Consider the following 22,550-nt stretch of genomic DNA (forward strand, 5'->3'; position numbering starts at 1 on the left):
TTTATACCACCAAAATGTGTCTGTATTTCCCTTAACTACCCCATCTTACTGGTTGCACCTCTTTGGGCGGTGCTGAATCTTTCTGCATCCAGCATTCTCACAGATAGAAATAAGCCACGTTTTTTTTTCTCTGACAAAATAAAAATTGTTTTATTGATGGTCAGACTCAGATCATCTACACTACTCAGCAGGTGGAATACATCAGTAATGCAGCACTCTTAACAGCATGTGGTTTGTCCGAACGTCTTTAAAGTGACATGATGTTTCAATAAATTATAGAGGGTTATCTCCTACAACTGCACATTTCACTTCCGGCTTTTTATAAAATACTCCCCTTTCTTAATGGAGCCCTTGAGCTCGTCCATGGCCCCAGCCACCAATTTTTCTTCATAGGGAGACAACTTGCCCAGGCCCAGGTTCTTCTCAATTCCATTTGTCCCAAGCAAGAGAAGTGTTGAAAAGTATGGACCTGCGGTTTCTTCAGACCTTACAAAGAAACATTCAATTACTCCCTCTTTTCCATTCATGGCATCCAAGAGAGAAGACAAACCTGGCACCAGCATATGCCATTGAAAGGGTAGCAGATCCTGCTCCATCTTTAGCTTTTACAACCTCAGTGCCAGCCTCTTGAATCCGACTAGTAAGAGCTTCCAGCTGATCCTGAGGGAAGTCCACTTTCGGTGTGCACTGAGAGATGAGAGGAATGATTGTCTTTCCAGCATGGCCACCAATGACTGGGACATTGACACCGGCTGGATCCAAACCCTTGAGCTGTGTAACAAATGTGCCCTCACAATTCCGAGCGTAGTAACACCAAAAATGTGGTTGGGATTATAGACACCATGCTTCTTAAACACTTCTGAGGTGATGGGGATGGTTGAATTCACGGGGTTGGAAATTATGCAGATCATTGCCTCAGGGCAGCCACATTTATACTAGTAAAAATATTTGTAGATCTTTCAAAGTATGGCTGAAAGACTTTTTAAATAGTTTCACATATTAGTTCTCGAATACTCACAGCCTGAACACTTGGTTGTGTGTATAAAACACTCCTTCCTGTAGAAATGATAATGTTTTCATTTTTGTCTTTCAGCGATTTCGCCAGAAGCTTCCTTCATTTGCGATGAGAGAGGTAAACTGCTTTAAAAAATGTTGCCAGAATGTTTAAGCATCGTGTTCAGTCAGACTGGTGGTTGTTTGAAATGGTTAAATTTGGAGTGTGATTCAACAATAAGGTGCTAGAGAATCTCCTCAGTGACTGAGGCAGTCGAGTTAAATATGAGTATATTTATTATACACTATACCCTTCATGTTTTTACCATTTAATTTGAATTCGGTAGCAACCTCTCTTGTCCTCAGTATGGGTCAGCCATGCCTTGTTGATTTGCATATTCTTTCCTGGAAAGTGGAAAAATGTTGAACTTGATGGCATGGAATATTTTTCAAATGACTTCTCTTTCATTTTTATATTTCTGAGTATACCCTTTACAATCACCAATGTTTATTGTACCACACTAGCGGTGTGAGGCAGGGGACTGTAGCCTAAGCCCGAGCCAATGTGTTTTTTTTTTTAAGTGAATTGCTCATATTCCAACTTATTGGTGTCACCTATTTTGTGTAAATTTTGCATGCTTGAAACTGGCTTCACTAAAAAATATCACACCAATAACTATCAATACGTTGAGCAGGCATCTTGCATGACTTTAGTAACAGAGGGCATACATAGACCACAACTTTCATTCAGAGGGTGCTCAGTATATTGAATAGCTCCAGAATCCACTTCTAAACAAATACAAATTACAGAGACTCACAGAACAACATGAGCAATCCAGAAAAGCATGTCCTGCTCCTTTGATTTGGTGCACGAGTACAAATCCCAAATAACCTTGACAACTGATAAGTTGGAATCAACAACTTTTGGCTTGCCCCCTAAGAATTCACCAAACTCTTGTCCTGAAGAGAACACCCAAAGAAAGTGTTGGTTCGAAACACGTAGACTGGGATCAATAGGGGATCCTAGTTCAACCAGTATCAATATGGACTTATAAATTCATTTGTCTAAAGAAACTATTGGAAGCCTATATTAGATACCTCTGGACCCTTTATACGTTCCAGTACTTAGAGTACTTTCTGTGAATGTAATGCTCTGGTCTTTTAAAATCTTGGATTGTTGAAGATGCAATTTTAGCCTAGTTCATGTATACATTTTGCATTGTCACAATGTATATTTGATTTATCTTTCCATATTTCACGTTTTTCAAATATTTTTCACTGTATATCCATCGAGTTGAATGTGGATTGTCCTTTCTCTTATCGCACCAAATGTGAAAGTTTAAAAAACATTTGTGTTCAATCATCACTAAAAAAAATTTGAGGTCATGATTGAGTAAAATGTACCTCATGCATAAGTATAGATGTGTTTAAATCTCCCAACCACCTGATTTTGTTTTGTGTATACAATTGTCTAAGGCCCAAGGTGGTTGTAGGTAAGGGCCAAACCCCCTAATTCACACAGAACTTTTGTTCACAAAGGCATACCTTGCTTGCTATTTTCGAGGAGCAATCTTATGGTCATGAGTTCGAGGCATGTGGGCTGCTGAATTCATATCTGTGCATAGATCGCCGCCTAGTGTTGGGTCCAGATGATTGCACATTGTTGTCCTGGAAGAGTCTTCGAAGTATCACGAGATAGGTGGCTCCTCCCCTGGACTACAGTGCGCATGGGCATCCCCTCCATCCTTAGATAGTTTTTTTCCGCCATTGGGTTCGGATGTCCTAATCTTAGCTCTTTGAGTATTTAGGCCTTTACATTCGTCGGTATTGTTTTCGTTCGGCGCCAAGTCTATTTGTCGAGGGCGTTCTCAAGTAGATCATCAACGATGGAACCAAAGACATCGAATAGCCCTTTTAAGCGTTGCCCTCTTTGTAACGCTAAGTATGCTCGCTTCGACGTGCACCCGGTGTGCAACAAGTGCCTCTCTCCAAACCACGACGAAGCCACCTGTATGGCGTGTTCCAGGTTTCGATCGAAGAAGACCCTTCGCATTCGTCGAGCAGCTCGGCTCGAGGCGCAGAAAGCGACGCCGAACCCGGACAACCTCTTCGGGACAGAAGATGAGGAGGTCGTGGACCTTGAAGTTCGGGGGGAGCTATCGGATCCGGCTTCGGAGCGAGAATCCGACTATGATGCCGAAGACGAGCGTATAGTAGACGAACAGGAAGAAGGGGTCGTCGAAGAGGTAGGAGACGACGAGGAGGCCCTTGGGGCCGAGGAGGATGGCTCAGAAGATGAGCTAGGCCCACATGTCGGTACAGGGCCCAGAGACACACTCGATAAGGCTCAGGTCGAGGGATCGCCACAAGGCCTTACCCAAGATCATTCTTCTCGTTCTACAGCCCCGCATAAAGGCCCGGCTACGAACTACCCTAAAGAGCCATCGGTATCGAAAGCGCCATCATTCGATCAAACGAAATCGAAACTGAAGGCACAGGCGCCTAACTCGAAACCGAAAGTGAAAGAGTCTCTCATCGGCAACAAGGCCTCTAAGCCCTCGGAGCCGAACAAACAAAAGAAGGCCGTCGACGCACAGAGATTTCATGGGGACGTCGAGCCGAAGGCGTCGCCAACAAACAAGGTCAAGGTTGCCGACCCGAAAAAAATCGGCGCCGAGGATCGTCGATACAAAAATACAGAGCGACTCGCGACGGCCGACCCATCCCAGTCCTCGTGTCGAGAACACGGCGTCTGGTTCGGGGTTAGATGCCACGTCCAAAAGGGTATCGAAGGAACGTGTCGAATCAACAACACCGTCTCCCTTCCTAAAGAAGAAGGTGTCTGAGTCGTTACTCCGCATCCACGACACGGCTTCCATGCTCTGCGCAAAAGCACCCCCGCAGCCGAAGACGGTCAGCACAGTTCATATCGCGTCGACGCACATAAAATTCGGACTACCACCGGCGATACGACCGCCGATGTTCGACGCAAAGAAGGGTCCCGAGCCGCAAAAAGGGGTCGACCCGAAGAAACCTGTCGAAGCACCAACAGGAATGCCAATGGGACAGAGAGCTGTCAAAGTACCTCACGAAGATGAGGAGCCAAGGCAGTTTATCGATGCGGAGACTGGTAGACTTTCAATATATAAAAGAAAGATACTGCCAGAGAAATCAATGGAGCCATACAAAATTCCATTGAAGAAGAGGACCACATCACCAGTTCTAGTAGAACATGTTCAATATTATGACCAGGAGCCTCAGTCATTCTCACCCACACAGTTTGATGTGGATGCTGGTGATGTTGAGGACACTTATCCTGTGGACACTGACCCTGAAGATCAAAACCAACCTTGGGTGGACGATATTTCTCCCGGGGACCCACATACTGCTCCAGACACACCGGCATATGTGGTAAAATCATCTCCTACTGAGGATACTGCTGCTTTCAATGCCTTGATTGAGAGAGCAGCTAAAAATCATGATGTACAGCTCCACACTGATCCTTTTGAGGATGATTTTCTGATGGATACCTTCTCTACCTCAGAAAGATCTGTTAAGACTCTGCCCATGCTGAAGGGGGTCCTAAAACCGGCTCATGACATTTTTAAAGAGACCACAAGGGCGAGAGTACTAAACCCTAGGATTGATAAAAAATATAGGCCAGCTCCTGTGGACCCTACCTACATAAGAGGCCAGTTGCCTTTGGACTCGTTGGTGGTGTCCAATGCTCGGAAGAGAGCCAATTCACAGACAACGGGTGATGCTCCTCCCCCTGACAAGGAGTCTAAGGTCTTGGAAACTTAAGGAAAAAGAGTTGCTGCACAGGCAGCTAACATCAGGCACTTCTGGCTCGATACGACAGGGCGCATTATGATACCCTAGAGATACTGCTACAGCACCTCCCAGATCAGTTTAAGGAAGGAGCAGAGTCGCTTATTACAGAAGGGAAGCTCATAAGCAACGCTTCCATTAAGTGCGCTCTTGACGTAGCGGACACTGCAGCTAGGGCTATTAACACCAGCGTCATGTTAAGAAGGCATGCTTGGTTGAGAATCTCAGGATTCAAACCAGAGATACAGACAACGATACTCAATCAACCTGTCAACCCGGACTCCCTTTTTGGCCCCGAAGTTGACACCACCCTAGAAAAGATCAAAAAAGATACAGAGACTGCAAAGTCTATGGGGGCTCTGCAATCATAGCAGTTTCGGAGTGGGTCCTTTCGTCGCTCTAGCAACAGAGGACCATCTAAAAACCAGAACTCCCAACAGTCGCAGTACACTAAAGGAGGTTCACAGACCACCTATAATAAGAATACTAGAGGTGGATACCGTGGAAACAACGTCAAAGGCAGAGGCCGAGGGAACAACAGCTCCAGGTCCTCCACCACCAACAAACAGTGGCGCCTTGTCACTGCCCCCCGACCACGTAACACCTGTCGGGGGGAGACTACAGGAGTTCCTGCCGGTCTGGAAGTCCATCACTACAGACAGGTGGGTGAGAGACATTGTCCAGTACGGTTATTGTCTGGAGCTCACATCCACTCCACCAAACATACCACCAAGACACCGTCCTATGTCCGCAGAGCACTTGCACTTATTCCAACTGGAAGTTCTCAGTATGCTCCAAAAAGGAGCCATAGAACTCGTGCCAGCAGAAGAACAGGGATCAGGAGTGTACTCACTGTATTTTCTGATCCCCAAAAAGGACGGGTCTCTCAGACCCATACTGGATTTACGACCTCTAAACCGTTACATTCTGTCAGAGCATTTTCACATGCTCACCTTGCAACAGGTGCTGCCGTTGCTCAAACAGGGAGACTTTCTCGCAACACTAGATCTCAAAGATGCGTATTTCCATACACCCATACACCCATCACACAGAAAATATCTCGGGTTCACTGTTCTCAATCAACATTACCAGTTCAAAGTCCTCCCTTTCGGAGTAACAACGGCACCCAGAGTGTTCACCAAGTGCCTGGCAACAGTGGCGGCGCACTTAAGGAGACAGCACATACATGTCTATCCTTATCTGGACGACTGGCTTATCCAGGGAAAGTCGGCCCAGCAGTGTACCAACCACGTAACCCACACCATTCGCCTTCTTCACAGCCTTGGCTTCTCCCTGAATTATCCAACGTCCCACCTTCAACCCACCCACGTACAGCAGTACCTAGGCGCGACCATAGACACTCTGGCAGCCAAGGCACAGCCCAATTCAGTACGGATCAACAGTATGCAGTTGCTCATAAAAAAGTTCAAACCTCAACACTCACTACCGGCACGAGTGTTTATGCTGTTGATAGGCATGATGGCCTCCTGCATCTTCATAGTCTCGCACGCGAGGTTACATATGCGCCCGCTTCAGGAGTGCTTGGCACGTCAGTGGAATCAGGCTCACGGACAATTGAAGGACCTAGTGTTGGTGAGCGGTCGGGCATACAACTCTCTGCATTGGTGGAATCCACAAAACCTTTGCAAGGGCCGACCGTTTCAAGAGCCTGTCCCACAAATCATACTGACGGCGGACGCGTCTCTCCAGGGATGGGGAGCTCATGTACTCAATTACACAGTGCAGGGACTATGGACGACACAGCAAAGGAGGATGCACATCAACCTTCTGGAACTCATGGCAATCTTCCTTGCAATGAAGGCATTCAAAGTACACTTGTGCAACAAAGTCGTGTTAATCCGGACGGACAACATGACTGCCATGTACTACATACAGAAGCAGGGAGGAACACACTCCCCACAGTTGTCTCATCTGGCTCAGAGCATGTGGAAGTGGGACATTCAGAGGAACATCTTCCTCATGGCGGAACACCTCCCGGGCAAGGACAACCAGATGGCGGATCTGCTCAGCAGACACAGCCACCAAATACACGAGTGGGAGATACATCCATCAGTACTCCAACCGTACTTCCAACGGTGGGGTCATCCAGAGATAGACCTATTCGCCACAAGGGAAAACGCAAAATGCCAAAACTTTGCCGCCAGGTTCCCACATCCACAGTCGCAGGGCAATGCAATATGGATGAACTGGTCAGGCAGATTTGCGTACGCTTTTCCCCCAGCACCATTAATACCGCTGGTGGCACGCAAACTGAGGCAACACTCAATGACGCTCGTCCTGGTTGCTCCAACGTGGGCACGCCAACCATGGTACACCACGTTTCTGGAACTCTCCGTGGTACCGCATCAACGACTACGGCTCACACCCACGCTTTTAACGCAGAGCCATGGCGAGATTCAGCAACCAGATCCGCAACAGCTGAACCTGGCGATCTGGCTCCTGAGATCTTAGAATTTGGCTACCTAAACTTGCCTCCAGAATGTATGCCTATCATCAAGGAGGCACGGAGACCCACTACCAGAGCCTGCTACGCGGCTAAGTGGAAACGATTTGTCATTTATTGTAAAAATAATGACATCAATCCGCTGGATGCATCGACTCAAAACATTATCTGTTATCTATTACACTTATACCGATGCAATCTAGCATACAATTCCATCCGTATACTTTTAACCGCACTGGCAGCTTACCTTCAGAACAGGCAGCACCTCTCACTGTTCACAAGTGCCTGCCATCAGAGCTTTCTTGGAGGGACTCAAACGTGTGATTCCTCCAAGACACCCTCCTTCACCAGTCTGGAACCTAAATGTGGTCTTCACCAGACTGATGGGACCACCTTTTGAACCTCTACACTCTTGTGAGATTCAATTTCTAACATGGAAAGTAGCTTTCCTAGTTGCCATTACTTCCCTAAGAAGAGTTAGTGAACTTCAGGCACTAACCATTCAAGAACCATTTATACAGGTTCATGCCAACAGGGTCGTACTATGCACCAACCCTACTTTCATGCCCCAAGGTAATTTCGCAGTTCCATATGAACCAATCCATAGAACTACCAGTGTTTTATACTAATCCTGAGAATGTAGCAGAGAGAATGTTCCACACACTTGATATCAAAAGAGCTCTCCTGTACTATATTGACAGAACACAAAATTTCAGGAAAACAAAACAACTGTTTGTTGCCTTTTCTCCACAGCACAAAGGCAAACCCATTTCCAAAGCAGGAATAGCTAGGTGGATCGTTAAGTGTATACAGATTTGCTATGAAAAAGCTAAGCGCACACTAACAATTCCTCCAAGAGCCCACTCCACACGAAAGTTAGGGGCCTCCATGGCTTTCCTGGGAAATATTCCTTTAGAGGAGATATGTAGAGCAGCCACATGGTCCACTATACATACATTTACCAAGCACTACTGTGTAGATGTACACTCAAGACAGCAGGCAGCTGTAGGACAGGCTGTTCTCAAAACTCTTTTTCAGACTGCTGCAGCTGGCACGGGAAGCCGCCGCTAAATGGAGGGACTGCTATATGATCTATGCACAGATATGAATTCAGCAGCCCACATGCCTCGAACCGAATATGCTACTTACCAGTATGCATCTGTTCTAGGCATGTAGGGCTGCTGACATTCATATCGCCCACCCTCCTCCCCGGCGCCTGTAGCAGCTGTAGCATTCAGTAATTACTAGTTAGCATGGTCATCAGTCACTGTATTACACTCCATCTATGCCACAATGGCGAAAAACAATCTAAGGATGGAGGGGATGCCCATGCGCACTGTAGTCCAGGGGATGAGCCACCTATCTCGTGATACTTCGAAGACTCTTCCAGGACAACAATGTGCAATCATCCGGACCGAACACTAGGCGGCGATCTATGCACAGATATGAATGTCAGCAGCCCTACATGCCAAGAACAGATGCATACTAGTAAGTAGCATATTCAATACTGCTCACGTTATGGGTGGACAACATTACGCGATTTTACTCACTCATACAATAGATCTACACATCACCTAAAGTCTTAACGCTAATGGCTTCTAAGTCCTAATCTCCTATAGTTATGCAGTCAACCTAACTCAAAACTAAGTGTTGAAAATGCAAAACGTTTAGTTTCCTGTTAACTGATCACATAGATTATTACTGTTTTTAGACATCAACATTCTCAAATACCAAAAAATCTTTTTAAAACCAGGATTAAAAAAGTAATACAAGATAAGCAGTCTGGGAACTTTGCTTACCTTGCTCCCCATGCCTTATGTCCTTGGATCTCACACTAGCAACATCGCTAGCAGAATATGTAGACATTTGGTATGTGTACAATATATACCATTGTTTTTGTTTTAAAGCTTATTATTAAAATTTGTGATAGGAGATTCATCCACTATAATTGGGATTACATTCTGTTTTTGTATTTCTTCCACCCACTTCCCCCACCTTCTTTTGATAGCTCAATACCTACGTTAGGAAGTCAGTACTGCAAAACACTAGTGGTCTTCTTTGAAGAATATTTGAGTATGACATTTCGAGATTATGACAGTAACAATCTTTCTTTGCCAGTTAAAGCACATTCTCAGATTCATTCAACCTAATGTCCACCAAATATTAATCTGACCTTTGACAGTCCTTGAAAAATCATAAATTTGTTACTAGGCCTGCAGTTCAAGTAATTTGAATAATCTACTTGACTTAACTGTAATGTACTTGACCAGTAAACTGGTCTCAAATTGTGTGATCCTTGGCAAATGTTTTGTATTACGGTGTCACCTTTTTCTTTATTCTCGCATATGAGTGCACCTTCAAATGTGAGTTCAGCATTTCTGCTGTACAAAACTCTTCTGTTTGAATAGACTAAACGTTTGCTCCATGTGTAATCAGAATCTAGCCCACATATAGGGTACACATGATCCCTGACTACCCTCTCCGTTTACTAATAGCATTGCCATAAGGGCATGGGCAGGAGCATTTCTCAGTTCATGTTTAAACTCTCACTTTTAATAAATATATGTTCGAGGCATATGAGCTGCAGATATACACTGTGCATAGATCGCCATCTGGTGTTGGGCCCGGATGTTTGCAGTTTGTTTTTCTTCTTGGACAATGTTTGGAAGTCACGAGTTCGGTGACTCCTCCTTCGGTCCGTACTGCGCATGGGCTTCGGCTCCATCCTCAGATTGTTTTTTTTCCGCCATCGGGCTCGGATGTAATACTTCGTGCTCCGGCTTCGAACCTGCCCAGTTCGACCTTCGACGAAAAATCCTCATCTATCGAGATTCTTCAGACGGAATCATCTTCTTTATCTCTCTCTTCGGCACTTCCTCGATTCCAGGCATCGGCAGCGGCCTTCGGGCCTATCTCGACTCCAGTCTCGGCTGATGGAAAGGACTCCCTTTAAGAAGTGCCCAAAATGTGGGTCTAAATTTCCCCACACCGATCTACATCAGGTGTGCAACCTCTGCCTCTCTCCCGAACACGAGGCCCGAGACTGCCCCGCCTGCAAGTCTTTTCGATCGAAAAAGACTATTCGGGATCGACGAGCTCGACGCACCATGGCGCACTCATCGACCTCGGCTCCACCTGACATCTTCGGAGAAGACACCGGAGCTTCGGGACAGCAGCACACCGAACAGGAGGACGACATCGTCAGCGCTTCCGAGGCCGACGACTCTGACGTGGAGGAGATCCCACCGGCGCAGAGGGTTGTGAGTACTCTACCCCCTCCCACTCCCGCGCCCATACCGAAAGAGACTCCGGTTACACCTTCGCCTCCGGGCCTAGGCAAAACCAAGCATACCGCTTCCATCACCCCACCTTCGGGCCCGGTGAAGAGGCATCACAAGTCTCCCGGCAGCTCGGGCTCGAGCCAGCCTACTAGCGGCGCCGAAAAACACCCTTCGGCACCGAAGAAAACCACACCAAGCTCCGTTCCGAAGCCATCGGTGTCGAAACCTGGCCTCTCGGTACCGACCAAACCTAAATCCCTTGGCACCGACGCTACCGTGTCGATGCCTGCCTCGGCACCGAACAAAAAATCGGAGGCCCCAAAAAAGCATGGCACGGATAAACCAAAGAAGCCGTCGGCTCCGAAAACATCGGCACCGACAGACGAATCGGTGCCGGAGGAGCTATTCACGCCAGATCCTTGTCAAAAGACTTTAACAAAGGATCCAAAGACTGGACATTTGACTGTCTTCAAAGAAAAGACATTTAGACAAGTCAGATCCTCCTCCACCGCCAAAATGGAAGGACTCTGCCACATCCCCCTTCAGAGTACCCTCCCCACCTCCTCCACCTCCCCCATCTCCGCCTCCACCTTCTCCACCCTTGCCTCATCGCTCTCCAACCCCGTCTCCAGACCCTGATGACCAAGGGGATCCATACTATGATCCAACAGATGCCCCACAGGACCCCACTCCTCCGGGAACACCAGACCCATGGGAGGATTATCACAATCCAGATGTCCCAGATGTGCCTCAGGATGATCTTTATCCATCCAGGCCATCTCCACCAGAGGACTGCCTGAGGTTCCACCACTTGTTACAACAGGCGGCACATTATCATGGGGTGGAGTTACACAGTGATCCAGTTGAGGAAGACTTCCTACTTGACACTTTTGACATTGCAGATAAATCTACTGCATTATTACCCATGCTTAAAGGGGTGACCAAACATGCGGCAGAAGTTTTCAAAGACCCAGTCAGGGCTAGGGTCTTAAACCCCAGAATAGAGAAGAAATATAAGGCAGCCCCCACAGATCCTGACTATATTAAAGGACCTGCTCCCTTAGACTCATTAGTGGTATCCACAGCTAGGAAGCGATCCAATTCTCAGTCATCGGGGGAGGCTCCACCACCCGATAAGGAGACCAAGCTCTTAGATGCGTCTGGCAAACGCACTGCCTCGCAAGCTGCCAATATGTGGCGCATCGCCAACACGCAAGCGCTGCTGGCACGGTACGACAGAGCGCACTATGATGAGCTGGAGGCTATCATGCAACATCTCCCAGAAAAATATAAAAATAAAGCTCATCAATTGATACAAGAGGGAAAGATCATTACCAACACCTCTATTAAATGTGCACTGGACGCAGCAGACACAGCTTCCAGGGCTATAAACACCAGTGTTCTGCTTCGCCGCCACGCCTGGCTCAGAATCTCAGGCTTTAAGCCGGAGGTCCAAGCATCTATACTGAACCACCCTTTTGACCAACAACACTTATTTGGCCCAAAAGTAGACGAAGCCCTGGAAAAAATGAAGAAGGATACAGATACGGCGAAGTCTATGGGAGCATTACAGTCCCACACTCCTAGACGCTCCTTTCGCCGTTCCTCCTTTCGAGGCACTGGCAGAGGTTACTCTGCCGATAACGCCTCTACGTCCTACAAGTCCCCTCCTCAGACTACCTTCACAAAGGGCTATCAAAGAGGTGGATATAGAGGGAACAATAATAAAGGCAGGGGCAAAACCAACACCTCCCGTTCTGCCATACCGCCCACACAATGACTTTCCCCCGCTCCCCCCAGACCATTCCACTCCAGTCGGGGGCAGACTACAAGACTTTTTTCAAACCTGGGAGACCATAACATCAGACAAATGGGTTACCCAAATTATTCGGTCAGGGTACTGTCTCGAACTAACATCTACCCCCCCAAATATCCCACCCAGGCACCGTACAATGTCACAAGAACATACCACGCTGCTGAAACCAGAGGTAATCTCCCTCCTGCAAAAATAGGCTATAGAGAAGGTCCCCATCAATCAGCAAAATTTAGGGGTCTACTCTCTGTACTTTCTGATACCAAAGAGAGACGAGACCCTGCGGCCCATTCTAGACCTCCGGCCTCTAAATGCATACATACATTCAGACCATTTTTACATGGTAACTCTCCAACAAGTTCTCCCACTCCTCTGCCAGGGCGACTTTCTCACTACACTGGACTTGAAAGACGCATACTTTCATATTCCAATACACCCTTCTCACAGAAAGTACCTCAGATTCGTGGTGGACGGCCAACATTATCAGTTCAATGTTCTCCCCTTCGGGGTCACAACCGCACCACGAGTGTTTACCAAATGCCTAGCAGTAGTGGCGGCACACCTCAGAAGACAGCACATTCACGTCTTCCCTTACTTGGCCGACTGGCTAATAAAAGCCGCTTCCTACCACCAGTGTGGGCAACATACAAACATTACCATCCAACTACTCCACCAGCTAGGTTTCACGGTGAACCACCAAAAGTCCCAGCTGATACCGTCTCACACAAAGCAATACCTCGGTGCCACTATAGACACCTCAAAAGCTATAGCCTATCCCAGTTCAGCCAGAATCGCAAGCATACAAGCCTTGCGCCAAAGATTCATCCTTCAGCACTCTCCCAGCAAGAGTGTTTATGAAGCTAATAAGGATGATGGCATCTTGCATCTTCATAGTGCCTCATGCAAGACTCCACATGCGTCCACTCCAAGAGTGCCTAGCACGCCAGTGGAACCAGGCCCAGGGACAGCTGACGGATCTGGTGTTGGTGGACGGTCGCACCCATCGCTCTCTGCAGTGGTGGAACACCACAAACCTTTCCAAAGGGCGACCGTTCCTGGACCCGGTTCCTCAGGTGATTCTAACGACGGACGCATCGCTCTCCGGCTGGGGAGCGCACCTATTGCACCTCACAGTGCAAGGTGTATGGACGCCACAACAAAGGTTACTCCACATCAACCATCTGGAGTTATTGGCGATCTTTCTAGCCCTGAAATCGTTTCAGAAACAAATTTCAGCCAAAGCAGTCCTCATTCTCACAGACAATATGACTGCAATGTACTACATTCAAAAACAGGGGGGGACACACTCTCCACACCTCTCTCGGTTAGCACAGAGCATATGGAGATGGGCAATCCCACAAAAAATCTTTCTCCTGGCACAACACGTCCCAGGGATACAAAACACCATGGCAGATCTGCTCGGCAGACAAACGCAGCAAATGCACGAATGGGAACTGCATCCACAAGTTCTTCGCCCATTCTTTCACAAGTGGGGGCATCCTCAGATAGACCTCTTTGCCACCCACGAAAACAAAAAATGCCCAAGCTTCGCCGCCAGATACCCACACCCATTGTCCAAAGGCAATGCGATATGGATGAACTGGTCAGGAAAATTTGCATACGCCTTTCCACCTCTCACGCTAATTCCATTAGTGGTAAGGAAGCTACAACAGCACTCCCTCACACTCATTCTGGTAGCTCCAACATGGGCCAGGCAGCCGTGGTACACCACACTACTACAACTCTCGGTGGTACCACACCAAAAACTGCACCTGTCCCCATGCCTCCTAACCCAGAACCATGGAGAAATCAGGCACCCTGACCCAGCTCAGCTCAACCTTGCGATCTGGCTCCTGAAATCTTAGAATTTTGATACCTTAACCTTCCTCCTGATTGCATGAACATTATCAGGGAAGCCAGACGTCCTACCACTCGAGCATGCTATGCCGCAAAGTGGAAAAGATTTGTTTACTGCCGTAACAATACAATCAACCCTTTAGATGTATCCATACAGCACATCATATGCTACCTGCTCTATCTACAAAGGTGTAACCTGGCATATTCATCCATCCGTTTACACCTAGCAGCTATTGCTGCTTACCTACAAAACAGACAGCATTTATCACTTTTCAGAGTGCCTGCTATTAAAGCTTTCATGGAAGACCTTAAAAGAGTAATTCCGCCCAGGGCACCACCCTCACCTGTGTGGAATCTAAACGTAGTTCTTACAAGGCTGATGGGTCCGCTTTTCGAACCAATGCATAAATGTGAGCTGCAGTTCCTTACTTGGAAAACAGCTTTTCTCGTAGATATCACTTCCCTTAGAAGGGTTAGTGAAATACAAGCGTTCACTATACAAGAACCCTTTCTACAGATACATCACAGCAAGGTGATTCTTCGCACAAATCCTAAATTTCTGCCCGAGGTCATTTCCCCCTTCCATCTCAATCAATCGGTGGAATTACCGTTTTTTTTCTCGCAACCTCAATCTGTTGCGGAAAGGGCTCTACATACACTTGATGTTAAAAGGGCTTTACTTTACTACATACAAAGAACGCAATCTTTCAGAAAGACTAAACAGTTGTTTGTCTCGTTCTCTCCACCGCATAAAGGCAACCCCATCTCAAAATCAGGGATAGCTAGGTGGATTGTAAAGTGCATACAAATTTGCTATCACAAAGCAAAAATAACATTATCTGTTCCACCTAAAGCCCACTCTACAAGAAAGATAGGGGCTTCTATGGCTTTTCTAGGGAACATACCCTTAGATGACATCTGCAAAGCAGCCACATGGTCAACACCGCACACCTTCACAAAACATTACTGTGTAGACGTGCACTCCAAACAACAAGCTAGTGTGGGCCAGGCTGTACTAAAGACACTGTTTCAAACCACTGCAACGGATACCGGTGGTCGCCGCTAGGGTTGGGTACTGCTATATAATCTATGCACAGTGTATAATCTGCAGCTCATTTGCCTCGAACGGAATATGCTACTTACCAGTATGCATCTGTTCTTGGCATGTAGAGCTGCAGATCTATACACGCCCACCCGGCTACCTGTATCCGTTCCAGCCTATCTTATTTAGATACAACACACATGGGTTTCTTTACTATTATCACTCCGCTCCATCTTTTCCCTGCTGGCGAAAAACAATCTGAGGATGGAGCCGAAGCCCATGTGCAGTACGGACCGAAGGAGGAGTCACCGAACTCGTTACTTCCAAACATTGTCCAAGAAGAAAAACAAACTGCAAACATCCGGGCCCAACACCAGATGGCGATCTATGCACAGTGTATAGATCTGCAGCTCTATATGCCAAGAACAGATGCATACTGGTAAGTAGCATATTCCTACTAAAGCATGATGTGGTAGTGCACTGTCAAAACTTTCCCACTACCCTGCAGGTTTACTGATAAAATTATATAGTATATTAACGATAGTTTATGAAAATGGGGTTTCAGAAAACATATTTATCATTTGCACATCACCAAGTAATCTATTTTGAATTGTTTGTTATCACACAGGAGTACAAATGATGGGCTTTCACAACCTCTGAAATATATATTTTGAAATGTTTGTACAGTTGACTTATTAGCTAGTTAAATATGTTTTAGGAAAAAAACGGATACCCTACAGCCTTTCATTTCATACTTTGTACAATAGGTCAGACAGTTCACTACAAAATCCTGGTACTTTGCAGTTGGAGAAGGAAAAATTATTGTAAACTGACTTCTGACCTCTGTCTTTGAACATTGAGCAAATGTTACAAGATAGAAACCTGATTTAAAGGCATCTTTATTGCTTCTTCACTTTCTGACTGAGGGGAACACCTGTTCTTTGCTAACACGCCAGAACGGGTGAGTAGGTTCTAAATATAGCTCTATATAATCAAATCTGACTCGTCATTGCGAGTAGATTTTTCATGTTCTGCTTGTTCAGCTGAAAAATGCATTATGCCAGCACAATTTACTCAGTTCTCCCTGATAAGTCAGAACCGCCATGATATTGCGGCACAGATTTGCAAAATTTGCGGTAAAAAATTGAAATTAAGCAGCACAAAAATGAAAAGTTTTTGGCGTTATTGCAGCACTTTATTTTAATAATGTTTCAGCCTTAAATCAATGGAACCAGTTTGAGCAGAGGATTCCACTATGAAATAGGCATGTTTAAAGATTGTGCATCTCTACAGAAGCACTGCTCCAGTCCTAACCTCATGAGAGTGGGCCGTATTGCTCCCTGGGATGTACTAGTGCCCATGTATGCGCCCCTGCCGGGGCATGCAAGTTTGAAACGTTCGCCCTCCGCACCACAGATGGAAAGTAAGAATCCTCACCCCATGGTACTACATGTTCCTGGCAAGCCACTGACCGCCCCCCCCTCCCCCCCCCCTCCCCCCACCCTTTGACTACTCCCTGCTGATGTTTACATGATTCCATTGTTTAATGTCTGTCAGGCACCACGATAGTCTCTTGAAAAAGGTAAACAGATAAAGATGAATTTGAGGTAACAATAACTCCGATTAATTGTGTAGCCCCCGATTTCTTTGGCTGCCTGCTGGAGACTTTTTTTCGGCCAAAAAGATACAATTTCTGGTCATCGCGCTAGTCAGCTGATTTCACTATTATTCTGCGCATCACAAAATAGCGGAATTCTGGAGGATATGAATAGCACAACCAGTGATTGAAGAGTCATGCTGCTCCTTCCCTTATGCCACGTCAGGCAAGTATCTGAGTCCATCAGGTTAATGTAGTGGAAGCCGGAAGCCGGCTGCACAATGCCACGTAATGATGTGCGCGTACGACCAACAAAATGTCACATTTTTTGGGGCTGTCAGCTGGAGACCTTTTTATGTGGCCAGAAAGATACTTTTTGCGGTCATCGCGCTAGTCAGCTGATTTTGCGATTATTTCTGGAGAGCCTATCAAGTACAGCTTCATTGAAGGAATGCAAGCACTTTCAGTCAAAGTTTAGTGACGTCATCAAATAAAGAACCACTCACTCTGGTACTATAGATCCCGTACTGGCCCCTGTTACAGCTTGAAGGAAGATTAAAATACTGTCTCGCCAATCGGCTGGATAGGGCTGTCCCATATAGGTCTAAGACAGCCAAATAATTGTCAGATTTACAGAATTTTAATAAAAGATAAATGTATGTGAATTGAATTGAATAGAATTAGAACTCATTTCCATGCTGTGGTTATTCTAATACTGGGTCTAGCCATTGTAGAGCTGTGATAGGCACTTCTGTGCTACAGATACCTTCTTGTCATGCCTTCTGCAACCTGAGATCTACCGTCGTTAGTCTGCAGACGCTTTCTTCTTCTCGTTTATGTCCTGTAATCCCAGGAATCGGCTTCCTTTCTCTATAGAACCCTCCCTCTTCACTTTTAGAAAGGCCATCAATACTTGCACCATATCCTCATTACATCACTTATTTTTCGATCTCTTCTGAAAGACCTACTTTGAGCAGCACCAATACTCACTGAGGACCTTGGTTCAGGCTTTTGCTTATCATCTGTTAACCTTTTGTCCATATTCAGTGGCTTTCCCTATAGTTATTATTTTTGTCGCCCCACTGGAGTATAGCTTCTTTATGACCCTTCTGGCTGAATGGTTTTCACCTATCCGAATGCTTACATTCAGGGAACAACGTTTTTCTTTAGGTTTCAGTACTTCATGAGAGTGTATGGGATGTGTGATTTTCTCTCCCCGTGCACTGCTTACCCCTATCACATACCTATTCCCCTGCACTCTTTATAGTGTTGTTACACTCTCCGAGCTTCTCCATTGCTTCCCCTGTCATCAGCATCTGACTTGTTTGTACACTATCCCCACCCCCTCCCTTGTTCAAAAATTGTTGCGCCAAAATATTCACCACATATGCACAGAATTGCATGGTGACGCATGTACTTTCAAACATCATTACAACCCGGCCAAAATGCCATATACAGACACGCGTTACTATGGCCGGGATTTGATTTGGATTTGTTTCCTTGTCTATGTTGTTCATCTGCAACAGGTATTAAAAAAAAATCTTTTTGCTGATGCTGTTCATAAGGAACAAATATTCGCAAAACCAAAATGTCAACCAATGCCTTTCTAAAACTGTTGAATTGGCGTGTAGGCATGGTTATGTTGTATCCATGTTAAAAAAATGTTTAAAAAATACATAACCATCTTTATGGCCAACAAAAACTTACACAGGGTGCTTATTGTGTAAAAATTACCATGTGGAACTTTTCTGATCTACAGCAATTCATAAATGAATATTTTTCCTTTACTTAAAACCCAATGTGGTTTCTAATGAGGTGCTTAGAAAGTGAATACTACCTTGAGGATGTAAACCCATCAACATTGCATATTGGAAGGAAAACCCTGCCATTTACTGGCTTTTCCTTACAAAAGGAGTTCATCCCTTTTCTCCTGGATCACAGTTTACCTTCTGTACCTCAACTGTATGCTCAGGGACTGGTATCTGGAGGGATTGAGTTCCAAGTTTATTCATACCACTTCACTTAATTGCTTTTTCTGTGAATGTAAAATCTGATGTTTTGAGCAGAGAAATGCCATTATTGGATGCTGTGCTGTTGGGACATGTAGTGCTGCTCCACAATAATCAGGTGTAGAAAGCTGGCTTTTTAGGTAGTGTACCAAAATGAGGTGCACTATATAGAAAGTCCAGACTACCCTTATTGGCTTACAGGGCTTAAATAGTGTGCGTGAGTAGTTTAGACTTATCAGAGGATAGTGTTAAGCATTTGTTGAACCGAGTCAATAAATGAGACCTACTCTCAAGAAAAAACTCAAGACCAATTTAGAACAATAACCGTTTTTAGGTCTCGCCTAGCGAACGTAGCACATGTGCTGCTTCGCCTTGGCGAGGCTATTGTTGTCGGTTTGGTGCGCGAAGGGAAACAAACCATGTGCGCGCACGGACAGGCGATGTGCACGAGCATGGCATCTCCTCTCTGCCTCACACGCTCCCACTGCGTGCTTGATTCAGCTTTTAGTTTCACTGCGCACTGCAACTATACAAGGCAGACACGCGCTTGTTCTATTTTGTTTCTCTTCCCCCTCGGCTGCCTCTCCTTCCAAAGCGTCACTTTACTGAGAATGTCTTGCGGTCCACCCCCTGCAGCCCTCCCGTCGCTGAGGTTGTGTTTAATGTCCTTTACCCATGACCATCCCCGCTACCCCCCCTGCTTCACCCCTACCCCCCAAACTACCTTAATGTTACGGCTTTTCCTCTTGTTTTCTGCTCGATCATCTGACTTTAACCGACCCTACATTTGTTGGAGGATTAAATGACTTTCCCCCGTTTGCTATGCCACCCGCACTCGTATTGTACCACTACCTATCCTGTGCATTGACCGACACCTGTCTCAAGTCTCGTCGCCGTCATTGTATACTCACCTGTGTTCACTTGAATGCGCCCATTTACCTACCTCACAGTGCATGAGAGCTATGTAAAACCGCTACGTAATTATTAAATAATGATATAATCGCTATGAAGAGAACATTGAGACTATTGTTCCTGAAATGTTTGGTGTCGACAGCTATAAAGCAGATGCTTTAGTTTTCTTGATTATGGCCTATAACGTTAATAAAATGCTTTATTAAAGCTCCTCGAAGCAATGCAGATAATGTTGTGCGCTATTGATACAGCCCACTCTGCGGCTCTGTAGAAGTGTAAGTTAAAGGCCGGCTATGCATCCCAGCAGGTGAAGCTTTCTCCTCATCCCTGCCATCCAAAGTCCCCAAACCCCAGGGAGAGCCAAGGGCGTCTTCAAGGTCACCGCTCCCCGCAGCGCTGGCGATGCTGTGGATGTGAAATATTAGCTGCTGCAATGCTTGAGTTACACTCCCTGAGTGAACACCAGTTGTAATTGGGTCATAATTAAGTGCGAGCCTGGTTTGTAAATCGCCCTGACATCCTATTAAGGATAGCTTGCAATACATAAGCGCCCAAATATGAATATTATTTTTTAGTATTATTGCTGTGCTAAATTGTGGCTTGTGCTAATCATAAAGTGACGCGAAACCAAAGGGGATGATTGACGGAGTGTTGAACATTGCAAGCACTCACCCCCAGTCAAATGATCTTGGTTTAATCCATCATCATTCTTTAGCTCACTCCGCCACCCCAGTTCAGACATGGCCATATGCAAATCAGTGACTGCACTGCGAAAGGTCACTTTGCACAGTGAAAACTTGGGTCTGTTGGATGTGGCTATTGTGATGTATCTATGTTTGGCTGGGGGGTAACCCTGTTCTGGAGCTGCTGAAAGTAGATTCATCATCATACATCAAAATGTTTAAACAGTGAAACAAAGAATACCAAACTATCAGACGTGGAAATGCAATGTTATCTAACGATGTATATTGTTTGGTAGTGCCTTCAACTTGGGCTAAACTGTTTCTAGGCACTCTAAAATTTGGCCAACAGGAAAATTGAGCAGTTAGGTGGTAACGCGATTCTTTGGTCGAGCACACGCGGTGGATTTAGAGCCCAGGTGTCCTGGTTTTTATAGGATAGAAGTTATAAATGCGACCAAAACTCGTCAACATATATACGGTTCAGAGAGAGAGAGTAGAGAGAGGGTGAGGGAGGGAGAGAGAGGGAGGGAGGGAGAGAGAGGGAGATAGGGGGAGATAGGGAGAGGGGGAGAGGGAGGGGAGGGAGAGAGAGAGAGTGAAGGAAGGAGAGGTTAGGAAGAAGAAGAAACAACACACTGTGACGCATGGCTGCTGCCCCCCGCCAGGATGTGAAGGGACAGTTCTTTGGCGTCGACTGAATATACTGTACAGGGACAGTCTCTTTTGCCTGGATGCCTACATTCACACTGCGGTAACTGGGCTCTTTCTCTTCACCCTGAATTAATTTGGTGGGTCCTGACATGTTGGACTTGTGTGGTGCATTTTCTCTTTGTATGTTAGTACCTGGAGGTCCAGCTGTTACTTGGATGGTGTTATACACAGGAACATGCAGAACAAGGTAGAGGATCCCCTACATGTTGCCCTTATGGGCCTGGTAACCCCATTTCAGCTTCACATTGCAAGGTTGTGTGGCCATTCTGAAAGGACTGGCCGTGTCTACATTGGCACTGTACCAGATTCGAGCTCTGCCAGGGAAGAAAGCAATGGCTGGTGTGGCTTCCTGGGTAACTCAGCTCCCAGATCTGCCAACCATGAGCGGTCCCAGCTTGGAATGTTTATTTTGTGATTGGTGAAATATATACCCCAGTGATCTCCTGTTTTGGGTCCAATTTAGAAACATGCAAGACAATCCTCAGAGCATCCTGCCAGTCTCTTCAGGAATACTCATCCCTTGACCGCTTGTTGTATTTTCCCACCCCGACTGAGTGGGTGGGACCGGGAGGAGGTACTACCCATCACTTGGTTAAAGTAATACATCTTTAAATTGGCTCTTTGCTGAAAAACAAATGTTTTTTTGTAAAAGCTCCTCAAGCAGTGATTTCATTTTAATGGCGGCCGGGCCCCTTTCTTTAGACGCTGCTCGTCTAAAGAAAGGGGAAATGACCTTGCAAGCGCGGCATAGGGCGCTTGGAAACAAAAATATTTGCAATGCTATAGGTCTCGCATTTGCGAGAATTTAAGCTATTGTCATTTACAATGCCAATAACTCAAACTCTAGTAAATGCGAGACCTATTGCATTGCAAATGCTTTTTTATATATTTTTTAGGACCAAGAACTTTGCAATTGGGTAAGTACTTTTTTAGATCAATTTATACAGGTAAGTAAAACTGTAACACAAATGTGCTTTTACATAGTAATGTTTTTCTATGGAGAAAGAAACATATAATGCATACAGGTACTTGCAAGCATATTTTGGGGTTTCCTTTAGGACCTAAGGTGCTAGATGACCAAGATCCAACGTACCACCAGCAGTTAGAGTTTACCTGCCCTGTCTGGGTGCAGAGGTGCTGGACGGGTTGATAGCCTTGTGCACTACACTGTAGGTAATGAGGGGGTCTACCTAAAAACAGGCTGCGGAGGGGGACTTGGGAGGGGCAAGTCAGGGGGCTCCCAAAGAGGGGCTCAGTCCTTGAGGGTCCTGTGAGCAGGGGAGTACAGTCTGTTGTCATGGACCCTGTCTGGGTGCAAAGGGTTTAGGTTGGATGGGCCCATGCGTAAAAGGCACTC

The 22,550-nt window shown here is 46.0% G+C and overlaps 1 protein-coding gene and 1 pseudogene across 1 annotated transcript in view; one reads left to right on the forward strand and one right to left on the reverse strand.

Annotated features, from left to right (window-relative positions):
* Positions 1 to 22,550, forward strand: part of DHX36 (DEAH-box helicase 36) — a 357,256-nt gene that overhangs the window by 35,166 nt on the left and 299,540 nt on the right. The window contains exon 4 of the mRNA XM_085634820.1: positions 1,094 to 1,132. Coding sequence (XP_085490946.1) covers positions 1,094 to 1,132 — 39 coding nt within the window. The remainder of the gene's footprint in view (positions 1 to 1,093; positions 1,133 to 22,550) is intronic.
* On the reverse strand, positions 203 to 1,080 carry LOC146785597 (malate dehydrogenase, mitochondrial pseudogene; annotated as a pseudogene).

The sequence above is a fragment of the Triturus cristatus genome, chromosome 11, assembly GCF_964204655.1.
Source record: "Triturus cristatus chromosome 11, aTriCri1.1, whole genome shotgun sequence".
In the NCBI taxonomy this organism is placed as follows: Eukaryota; Metazoa; Chordata; class Amphibia; order Caudata; family Salamandridae; genus Triturus; species Triturus cristatus.